Source organism: Salmo trutta, chromosome 12 (assembly GCF_901001165.1).
Source record: "Salmo trutta chromosome 12, fSalTru1.1, whole genome shotgun sequence".
NCBI lineage: Eukaryota > Metazoa > Chordata > Actinopteri > Salmoniformes > Salmonidae > Salmo > Salmo trutta.
The window spans coordinates 29,024,371-29,036,378 of record NC_042968.1 but is presented as its reverse complement, the minus strand read 5'-3'; the positions used below and the strand labels follow the sequence as shown (position 1 = coordinate 29,036,378).

Here is a 12,008-nt window from a genome sequence, read left to right as displayed (position 1 = left end):
CATTTGTTATTGATCAAGTGTGAAAATGACGGCTTCGTGTATTTAGAATAAGAAGAAAGTTGGAGTTGATCTACTGGCTCGCATGATATCGCCATCCAGGGGCTGGTGCACTGGAGTCCTACAGCACCGAGTCTTGTTAGAGAAAAAAAATAGAGAAATAGCGGGAGAGGGATTGTTAGTGAGAGAAAGAGAGGGAGAGAGGGAGGAGGGAAAGCGTGGAGAAAAAAGAAAACATGGAGAGAGAGAGAGAGAGATAGGCAGGGCTGTGGTATTAACCCAGCATAAGCTTGCCTTTTCCTTCGATGACTACACCCCGATAGGAGGAGCGTGAAGAACGTAGTAGGCGTCAGAATCCTCAATTTCTAACTTAGCATCTTGGCAGGACATTTTCCCAAGCAAAGCCCCCATCCGAAGGCAAAAAACTTCTTCTGCACTGCATGAGACAGAGTGAGCAAGTGAAAGAGAGATAGGAAAAATAGAGCGTAGCAAGCAAACACAACAGTCAGTTGTAGCTGACTATCAGCGACTAAAAATCTATATCTAAGTCTATGTATTTGTTTATATTTTTGCTTTTTACCACAATCATTTAGAGGGGAACAGACATCGGTCTGTTGATACGAGACTCCTATGACTGAAATCGGACAGTGCATGAGAAAATAAAGAGGAAAAGTGCGCAAGTAAGTGGCTTACTTTCGGGGCTTTCACCATGGCGTATCCTCAGGGCTACTTGTACCAGCCATCCGCTTCGTTGGCGCTGTATTCATGCCCGGCGTACAGCACCAGCGTTATATCGGGACCCAGGACCGAAGAACTTGGTAGATCCTCATCTGGCTCTGCTTTTGCTCCCTATGCCGGAACTACCGCGTTCACCAGCGCTTCGCCCGGGTACAACTCCCATCTCCCGTACAGTGCGGAGGCAGGAGCGGCCGCCACATTCGCTTCATACGTGGTGAGTGAGAGAGCATAGAATCGAAATTGCCGAGTGGAAAGAAATGTGGAAAATCTTAAATTGTATTGTTGGTAGACCTATGTGTAGAATTTTAGCATGGTGCAAATGAGGCAAATGTATTTCTGGTTTAGCGTGCGTCTGTATTTTGCTGATGACTCTTTTACATTTGGGTAAGTTAGTTGTAAATAGGCCCATCCATTTTGATGCGAAGACGAACATGCAAAATAACTAATTAGGCGAATTAGCATGTTATTGTTTTTTCTGTAAATAATGAACAATGAAATAGGTCGTTGTGTTGAAGCAGTTTGCATACAATAACAAACAGCAAGCTCCCAACCTCGGTAGAACGCATATTATATTCTATAGTTATTTGTTGGATAAGGTCTTTATTAGTCTATGAAAAATTACAAACTCGTTTATTTAGGGCTACTCGGTTGTTTTTATGGGCATTGACCAAATAAATGTTGGTTAACTTGGGAACACAGATCCTAATATTTAACATGTTCTTAATCTGAAAGTGAGTTGAGCACGCAGTTATAAGCAAATTAAACGAGGTATGTAGGCCAGCTGAAGAATAGTGGGAAATAATGATAGTAAAATCCTGTCTTGGTAAAATTATGAAAAGAGAAGACATGGTAGGCCTGTTACGCATGATGTTAATGCTTCATCTAATTTGTAAATGAGGTTGCTTTCACTACGCATAGATGACTTTGTGGTGGCTACAGTCAGCAAGACAGGCGCATCTTGAATACAAAAACGTACAAAGAAAAATAAAGTTGAGAACAATGTCCATCTGTGTAAAATGTAAAAAGTGCATTGGTGACACATCTGATGCTTGATTTATTGTAACCAACCTAAACGTCAGAGGTGTGTGTGTGTGTGTGTGTGTGTGTGTGTGTGTGTGTGTGTGTGTGTGTGTTTGTTCGTGTTTTTTATGGTGCCTTGTTATTGTTTGAAACTTATTTTGGAATGTTTTAATTGTTATGAGTCGTTGACAATTATCTGAAAAGCATTTTCTTTTCGACTGCTTTGTTTTCAGAGTTCTCCCTATGACCACACGACGGGCATGGCTGGGTCTATAGGATATCACCCCTACGCTGCTCCCCTGGGTTCATACCCCTACGGTGACCCGGCATACCGAAAAAACGCGACCCGGGATGCCACCGCCACTCTCAAAGCCTGGTTGAACGAGCACCGTAAGAACCCCTACCCCACCAAGGGGGAGAAGATCATGCTGGCCATCATCACCAAAATGACCCTCACCCAAGTTTCCACCTGGTTCGCCAACGCCAGGAGGAGGCTAAAGAAAGAGAACAAGATGACCTGGACTCCCCGAAACCGGAGCGAGGACGAGGAGGAAGACGAGAACATCGATCTGGAAAAGAATGACGACGACGAGCCTAGCAAACCGACAGACAAGGGAGACTCGACAGACACAGAGTCAGGTCTGTAGAAAAATCATCAATTTTTTATCGCAGTCGTTTCCACTCAGGGCGCATAATGAATTGCTGGTTAATGGTGGTATATTATTTATAATGGGACAATTGCTTTAAATAATAATCACCTTGAACTCCCCTCATTTGACTTATCATGTGCTGAAAATTGCTGGTGACGTAAAGTGTTTAGCATTCGATTTATCTTTAACTGCATAATAAGGCGGGCTGCAGCTGGTGGACTGGGCTGTGTATCGCCTAATGATAATTATTACGATTAAAACACAATCATTAATATCACGGTTTTCAGTAGCTGTATGCCTAGTTGTTTGCAGGCCTATTATTTATTAGCCTACTTATTATGATAACTAGGCCTATTATTATGGTAATTAGCATATGCACAAATATGAACGCATGATTGCATGAATTAGGCGCCTATAACATATTGGTAGCCTATCTGTATCTTATGTCAATGTTATACATCTTTTTCACAGTAACTTAACTCTTGTTTCTCTCTCACCGCAGATCATAAATTGCTGAACCCGGGGGACATAGTGTGCGACAGATTTAAAGAGGAGAATCATGGCAAAGAAACGGATCCCCTTCTGAGCGACTCGGAATTAAAAGACCAGGGGGATCGGACAGAGTTACTGCCCGAGTCTGCTAAACCCACCACCTCGTCTCCATCCGCCATGCCTCGGGGAGGAACCGAGATCGTTGCGCAAGACAAGCCGTCAGAAATGGGCCATGCGCCGGGCACGGTAAACAGCAACGTGACGTCTGTTATTCACTCCTCCCCATCAGCCCCTAAACCCAAACTCTGGTCCCTGGCTGAGATCGCAACGTCCTCCGACAGGTGTAAGAGCAGCAGCGACGGGCCGCAGGGCCATGGGATGGGTCACAGCACAGTGATCACCACCAATGCAGCGTCACCATCACGGTCCTCCCCACAGTGCCCTCTCCCAAACAGCACAGTCCTATCCAGGCCTATCTACTACACGTCCCCTTTTTACCCGGGCTACACGAACTATGGCAGCTTTGGACATCTTCACAGTCACAGCAATCACGGCTCGGGCACGGGCTCCACGGCACATTTCAATGGATTAAACCAGACTGTGTTAAATAGAGCAGAAGCTTTGGTAAGAGAAAGCCAGAAAGGCAGAGGCCAAACGCAGGTAGATCTTTGTAAAGACTCCCCTTATGAACTAAAGAAAGGTATGTCAAACATTTAATACCTTGATCCCTTTCAAAAATCCATCGGACTTTTATTTATTATTTGTGGTTGCATTACAAAAAAGAAGAAAAATAATAATGATAAAGGAAAATTCTGAGAACAGTTATTTTCTGAGTAAATGCTTATCTTCAAATCTTAGTTTCTGAATGGTTAATCCTAAAGATGTAACAAGAATGGTCTTCATCGCTGCAGCCGCCTGAGTCTATTTGTATTAAAGACTAATATGTATATTTAATGTAGCATTTTTGTATTTAAAATGGACAATACACTATCTTTGAAGTAAATTATGAGAAAAAAATACACGTGTGCAGCGATTATTCTGGGGGGGCAACTGTTATTATACAATGTGTCAGAAGGGCTTGAAAGAGAAACACATTATGGAAAATGAAAGAGGTATTTATCGATGGGATTGTGTTCTTTTACCCCGTGACAGGTGTATCAATTACATTTTCGATACAAAAAGAGCACTTCAACATTATACAACATGAGAACATGTCGAAATTTCTAAAATTCTTGAGTGAACAACAGATAGGCCTAGAGCCTTTTAGGTCTACCCAAATATTTACATTTTGGTGGGGTTTGGCCAAAGATATTGGCAAGAGTTTACTGAATATATGTATATTCTGGCTCTATGTTTCCTATTCCTTTCTACATGTGCAGTCGGAGGATACTTATGAAGGTGAATATGATAACAACGGCATAACTGGAGGCCCAGTCGTTTAACCCAATTACTTTTCAACCGCAACGTGTTATAAGCAAAGCAATCAGGTGGCGAACTCCAGTAATGAGTTCGATTTTATGCCAAATTTAGAGCTTATTACTATTTCCAAGGCGTGGCAAAGCTGTTAAAAGGACGCAACCATGCATTTATGGCTTCAGAGCACACTGGCCAGTTATATCATTAATGTTGGAGCCTCCTTAATGACGCGTTGGATGTGAAACACTCATGGTTAGGTTTGGACAGAAGGAGGATAGCAAGACTAGCATGCCATGGACACAGTAAAGGCCACATAGTTTCCAGGGTTTAATCGGTTTTGTCAATAACCGAGCCTCTCTCACTGTCCTCAAGGCTCAAACTCTTCCTTCCCACTTCCGCAGGTAGGTGTCACACTTGCTCCTAATTTCAGGGGTCTCATTCTTAATCCGTCACGGAAAGCCGTCCCTGATCGAATGGCCTAGTTAAAATGGACCAAAGACTGGAAGGCAGAGGAAGAGAGAGAAAGAGAGAGAGAGAGAGAGAGAGAGAGAGAGAGAGAGAGAGAGAGCGAGAGAGAGAGAGAGAGAGAGAGCGAGAGAGAGAAAGAAAGAGAGAAAGAAAGAGAGAAAGAGCAATTTGAAATGGTCACAGTTATTACATGTTTACTATAACAATACTGCCAAGTGGGAAAACCTGAATATTACAATGTATTAACATGGGACAAACCATTTCCTTTCCGGAAATACAATACCGTGGTGGATTTTTGAGAGAGAAAAAAACGTTAATGTGGCCTAATCTTTGAAATTTTGATAAAGGCTGATTTGTAAGATGAGACAAATGGTGTCTTGATTTGGCACAGATATTGGGAAATGTTTTGAAAACAAATCTGTTAATTATTATCGAATTATTATTATATTATTACTGCTAGTAATATTTGTTTTATCAGCTGCCAATTTAGTTTTGTTTTATGATCAGTAGTGAACCTTTATTGTTTCTAATATCATTATAATCAGTTGATCAACACGGGAGTACATTAGCTCATGGCTTCATGGAATTACTCCCAACATTTCATATATATTCCTGTTTCTATTTCTAACCAACTCAATCTTTGTCTTGATTAATTCTATTGGAAAAATATTGAAATAGGCCTACGTTTAATAATTTTGAATAATCTCAAGTAATAATAATAATAATAATAACAGTAATAATGAACTAGTGAAGTGGGCCAGCTTGCTCTTGTTTACTGCCTTTCATTAATCTCTATAGTTTACTTTCCGCACTCGAGTTGAAGCCTCCCCTGGGCTTTATATAATTCCCTTAGCCCTAATGTCCTCTATTCCGAGTCACACGGGCGAGCGACTGGGGCTTCTATTTTAATCTCCCAGAGTATGTGTGCTGCCTGGCCCAGTGATTGCAACACATCAGCCGGCTAAATAGCATAATTATGTTTTTCTTTGCTGATCCCTCCAGGAATTGAAGTGTTCGATGCAATGTCCCTTAAGAGGACATCATCGTTTTTATTTGAAATAGGCTTTTTAAATTGAAGAATTTATTTTTCAAAGGGCCAATATATAAAATTTCAGATACGTAAGTCATCTATATTCAGCTTAGGTAAATATTGAATAGTTTAGAATCGTTTATGTGTAACATTTAAAGCGGTGACACAAATACCCGAGCATTCTGATAATGCAATTTTACACCGCTCTCTATGATTCAAGGAATATGAGGCAAATGTTTGGAAAATTATCATTTATACTGCTAAATTGGATCTTGAGACGGACATTGCATAGCCCATGGGCACGGAGTAATAAAACATGCGTGTCATGTTTGCCTTCTACACTGTCGAAATAGCCCAAACGATTTGACCACATTTGTGAAATATCGTTATGAGACGGAGTTGTTGTTTTGTTGTTCCAGAGATGTGCTGCTATTTAGTAATTCTCCTCCACGCAGTTTGTTATTCAAATCACGTCTAGTGGGACAGAGAAACAGGGCCTCTGTGGAGACTCATTCAACATATTGAGTATGTAAAAAAATACACATTATATATATATATATATATATATATATATATATATATATATATATATATATATATTTATTTATTTATTTATTTATTTATTGAAATAAATTATTATTATTATTAGGCCTATTATTATTATTATTATTATTATTAGCAACTGCGGCTAAAGACAATAAAACTAATATATTTCATCCATAAAAAGGACTTTCCACAATCTTTGAAAAAGTTCACACTGCTTTTTAGCGTTGTAATGCGATCGTGCTACCGAGAGTGAGACCACTGAATCTGTCCGAAACCATTGTCAGTCCTGAATGCACGGAACAGGGGAACTCTGCAATGATCTAGCGCAACTTTGTTCAACTTCTTTCTCCCTCCCGTCTCTCTTCCAGTTGAACGGCTCGCTGGCTCATTGTTGGGAAGCGATGCATGGATACAATGTGAGAATGCCAAGTGAGGTTGAAACAGTTCCCATGTGTGAAGGAGGAAAAAAACATAACGAACCCAATTGAAGATGGAAAATAACAACCGATATATATTTTCGCTTTGTCGGGATAGAGGGAAAATTGACATTTCATCAATGCATTTACGTCTACATTAGTTTAAATCTGTAGGTCTGGAGGAGGTCAATATTGAACTATTAGACTAATAAAATAGGATCGAAATCTGCATACATTTAAAAAAGTTGAGAAAAATTGATGTCTTAGGTCATTTCGATTTTCAAAATCAAAAACCCTTTTTGTCAATGCATGAATGCAACAAATAAAACACGCCTTTATGGATAATTATATTCAAGACGTATGGACAAATTACATTTTAAAAATTTTCTTCCAAAACGAATTGTACTTCAAGTGTAGGCTATCGCTAGGTGTATCCACTAAACATAACGTTGCGTTTGCACAGAAACGGACAACAACAAAAAACGTATATTAATTTGGTGCATACAACCTGGGTGAGAATATAAATTCTTGCAATAAAAAATGCAAACGATCTTAAACATGAATCCCTAAATACCTGCTATGCACCCACACCTTAGCGTTGAAGCATAGCCATCTAGGCAGGTTCGCTACATAAGCCCTAAAATAAGACATTTATACATATTTTTAGTATCTGTACCATCATATTCTACTGGGAAACGTTACACTGTGAGTGAAAATAGTGTATTGAATAATCACAATTCGGTAACTGTGTTTTTGTAAATCAATATTTTGATTTTATTTTACGTATTTGTATATGCATACAGGCCCAAACAAGCAAGGCACATATGCCACATTCAACATTCATAAGCATCTCCACCCATCATGCACCCAGTCTCCGGTGGTAGGAAAACTTCGGTGATATCAAGAGAAGATAGCCTAATCGTGTTCCAGTAATATTGCACATTGACGATAATAATACAAATCATTGGTCTGTAAAGGAACGTTTTAAGGGGAGGGGGGCAGTTGTAGGCCTACTAACTTTCATGATTTTGAAATGAGATCTTCATGGAAAAAAATAAGCCTAGGCCTAAAGGCTACTGCGAGTTCAATCTTTCAATCGACTTCAAAATAGGCATTGCAATGTCACACATTTTCTGTACTTGAAAAACTCATAGGAATCTAATTAACATACACAAATTGCATTATGGGACATTTTCTTGATTTTATATCATTGTTTTTACCTGTATGGTGATATAAAGTTTCAAGTGTAAATGGAAGGTTTTGTCAGGTTTCCTGTAAGGTGGAATATATTGCACAACTACAAAACGCATGATTGATTGCCTCAGTGTGAGGATATCTAGGGGTCCCACAAACCATGTCACCAAAAAATAGAACCTGCTGATAAAGAAATTCCCAATTGTCCTTAAAAATTAACCCAAATGAACAAAAAAGTGTCTAGGCCTACATGATCCAACACATCTGCCATGACTGCAGTAGAGTAGACTAGAGTCAAATTCCGCTCCAAGTGTAAAGAGACACCCTTCTATTTGACCTGCCCACAGCCCACTTTATTCTGGAAAACATCTGTGACAACCAAACAGTTTTGCCAAAAACACAACCGTTTGTTTTCTTCTTCTACTCCTTGAAGTGAACAATATGTCACTTCATTTTCCCGCTAGTTGGTATAAGAAAAAAGGGGAGAGGGACAAGGAGTCTGTCTGGCTTTTTGCAGAAAAGCAAAATATCGTTTGGGAATGGAGCTATTGTGAGTGTAGGCTACCAAAAAGCAAAATCGAAGCATTTTGTCTCTCAGAAAATAATGTCTGATCAGCTCACCCGTCAACAGACGTCATCGCCCCCCAAACGCTGTCAAACAAAGCTGAAGTGGAATGGTCTTTCAGCTTTCAGAGGGTCTCTCTGGGAATACCGCCTTCTACTTATTTAATCACCATATCCCGAGAGCTCGAGCCTCTTCATTAATTATCGGCGCCAAAACATTCAGCCGAGCTGTTTCTGTGTAGGATGTGAGCGAGGCGTTAGCTCTGTTTTGGCGCGCATGGGACTCTATAGGGCTCGTGACCGCTCGGGATAACATTTTCACAAATTACCCACATTTTCCCCCTAAAAACCGAATCGGTGTCAGGGCTCATCTGACGTGTAGCGTTTCGGTTGGCTTGGAAGATCTTCAGTGCAAAGAACAAGCAGAAGAGGTAAACTGAATGTTTAGATATATTTGCCACTTCTAAACCGTTCATATTGGATGAACTTTTTATAGGCCGGAGCACATCGTAAACCGACCCAGATGAAGTGGCAGTGGGGTGGGTGATTTACCACTATTAACCCCCACTCTACCCTCAACCTCACGGACTGTTTTTCTATTTTCCATGGAGCTCTCGGGGGAGAGATTACACGTGTTATTTTCAGCTGTCTGATGTTTTAAGTGAACCCCCCATACATAAATAAAACACTTCTATGAAGAAAAAACATTAACGAAGAATGATGAACTGTGAGGTGGTAGGCTACTTCTATAGCAGATTTAAGCATGATCTGGATTTATACGTGTTCTATCAGCAAATAATTATAATGCACATGGTTACACAACAATATGGTGGGTGAATGCAAGGTTAAGGGGTTCACTTCAAAATGAAGAATTTGGGTATTTATGGGGTGTAAACTTCAGACCACATAAACCACACGAATTACCTTGTTAACGCCAAGGCAGATTTTAATGCAAAATCTGCAAAACTCATTTTTGACGTCAAATGTTTTTTAAAGGACCTTTGTTTCACCTTTGCGATATTTTATACAGCCTGCACTATCCTGTAGGTCTGACAACTCCGATGTGTTGGAGCAAGTTGTTAAAGTTATAATTTGATAAGGAATATTTAAACTAGGAGGAAAATCATTTAGAATTTTTTTTTATAAATATAATTTGGCGACTATTTATTTAAAACTTAAAGCATACAAATACAAAAGGAAATTAGGCCTACTATATAATTAATATGCAAATGTCTTATTTATTTATTTTGTATCATTCATTTTTATCATCTATTTTATTATCATTATACAATTAATTCAGTAATTACTTTTTGAAATGTTTAAATTACTTAATTTTTTCTACAAAAACACACTTCATACTCCAGAACATCTCAAGCCACTGACAGCACTTTGACTCCCGTAAGTCCTGCCTATTGAGTGGTCTATTCTGACAGCAGTGTGGTCTGAGCTCCTGACCCTGTGACTGGAGAGGGCCCCTGTTCAGTGGCCCTGTAAGGGCTCACTGGTGGGGCATGCTGGGGGCCCCTGCCCTGCCCTAGAGGAGGTGGCATAGGCTCTGGCTACTGGGTACCTGCACACACACACACACACACACACACACACACACACACACACACACACACACACACACACACACACACACACACACACACACACACACACACACACACACACACACACACAAGGCAGGAGGGAAGTATTGTGGCCAGCTCCTCAGCTAAGCACTGATCACAGAGCAATGAATAAAGCAGCACAGTCTGGAGGAGCAGAGGAGACGCCAGCACACACAGATCTTGGCTCATCTGGTCCTCCCTGTGTGAGTGTGTGTGTGTGTAACCAGGCCCCTCCCTGTGGTTACAGGATTGGATATATCAACCACTGAACTTTGTCTTCCTGCTGGCTACTTTTAGTGACACACCACAGCCACAGGATGGGCCTTTAGCTCTCTACCTTCCTTCCAACAGGTTCAGCCCAACCTCACTTTCAATTAGTGCATATATGTACATAATGTATTTCAAAAGATTTTGTGCAGGTTTGATATAGCAGTAGGGTTTGGAACAGTGGAGGGTTACATACCTAGTAGTTGTATCGGCAAATAGAATTTTGGAAGATACCTGATAATTCTATTTTAATGAACAAAACAGAGCTATGTCTAAAAAAACACACAAAAAACACTTGGGGATGTATCAGTTATTTCAAGCACCTTTTCAAAAGGAAATCCTAATCACAAGTCTAACAATGGTTAATAAAACCATGAGGAAACACCTTTAAAGCAACACAGCAGCTCTTATACAGATAAGACCCAATATTATTACATTATTAATGGCTCTGATGAAGATTGATGAAGTGTTTTCTTTCAGTGACTTCAGAGGGTCCAGGAAAGGGGGGATGAGGAGGAGGAGGGGTGGAGGGTAACATGCTGCCTGACTGTTTATTTACATTTGCCCTTTTTAAATGATCCCTTTCTGTCCAACATCTGGTCCACATTACCTCACAGATATCTGTCCTAATGACTGCTCCGTCTGATGCCTCTCTCCTCTCTCATACATACACATATGCACGCACGCACGCACGCACGCACGCACGCACACACACACACACACACACACACACACACACACACACACACACACCTGGGAGACTTTACCCTCCTCTCTCACACCACCACCTTGCACATAACTCCTCTCTCTTTCCTTCTTGCCCTTTTTGTTGTGCTCCAAGTCAACCATTTTCTCTGATTACACGGGGGCCCATGGGGCTCTGGTCAATAGTATTGCACTATTTTAGGGAATAGGGTGTCATTTCGGATGCAGCCCCTGGGTTTGGTGTAGTCTGACGGATGCAAATGGCCACTTACTTAATTGGATCAGTTCCCAAGATGGAGATAAACTGGTGGTGCTTTTTGCCAAGTTATTTTCAGCTGCGTTCAGTTCAGTGGTGTGTGTAGAGAACGCTAATGAGGAGGAGAGAGGAGAGGAGCTATTTTACTGAGGAGCAGCATAGCTGTCCTCAGTCAGAACTCTGAACCAGACTTCCTCCCTGAAACACAGTGAGGAGACAGGGACGCAGGTCCCCTTGTGTGACACCACGCTCTACAATCCAATTAAGAAGAGTGCCCGTTGATGATGCAACACAGGAGCTGTCCAATCAAACGACAGAACACGGAGCACACCAATCTGAGACTGCCTGCTCTTTCAGGAACAGGTAGTGGATATTGTCATTCAACAGATAAATTAGTCTGGGAATGAAATTGAAATTCAAACGGTGCCTAACACGAACAAAAAAGGAAAAGGAAATCAGTTTCATTCCATCCTGTCTGTGTCTGCTCGTGTTGCGCTCGCTTGATACCTGAGTGCTTCAGACATTAGCAGATGATTATGGATGCAAACATGGGTGCCGTCATAACAGTGTTGCTGTGTTGCCTCCCCAAAATCAAGTGGTGGCTGTGTGCCTGGGGGGGAGAGAGAGTTGACTGAG

General features: G+C 40.9%; 1 protein-coding gene across 1 annotated transcript; it reads left to right on the top strand.

Annotated features, from left to right (window-relative positions):
• The first annotated feature begins 287 nt into the window (after positions 1-287).
• Positions 288-4,822, top strand: LOC115203305 (iroquois-class homeodomain protein IRX-5). Its single transcript, XM_029767879.1, has 3 exons — positions 288-949; positions 1,989-2,394; positions 2,908-4,822. Exons 1-3 carry the CDS (start codon positions 707-709, stop codon positions 3,612-3,614), a joined length of 1,356 nt encoding a protein of 451 aa, XP_029623739.1. The 5' UTR covers positions 288-706; the 3' UTR covers positions 3,615-4,822.
• Positions 4,823-12,008: the final 7,186 nt, after the last annotated feature.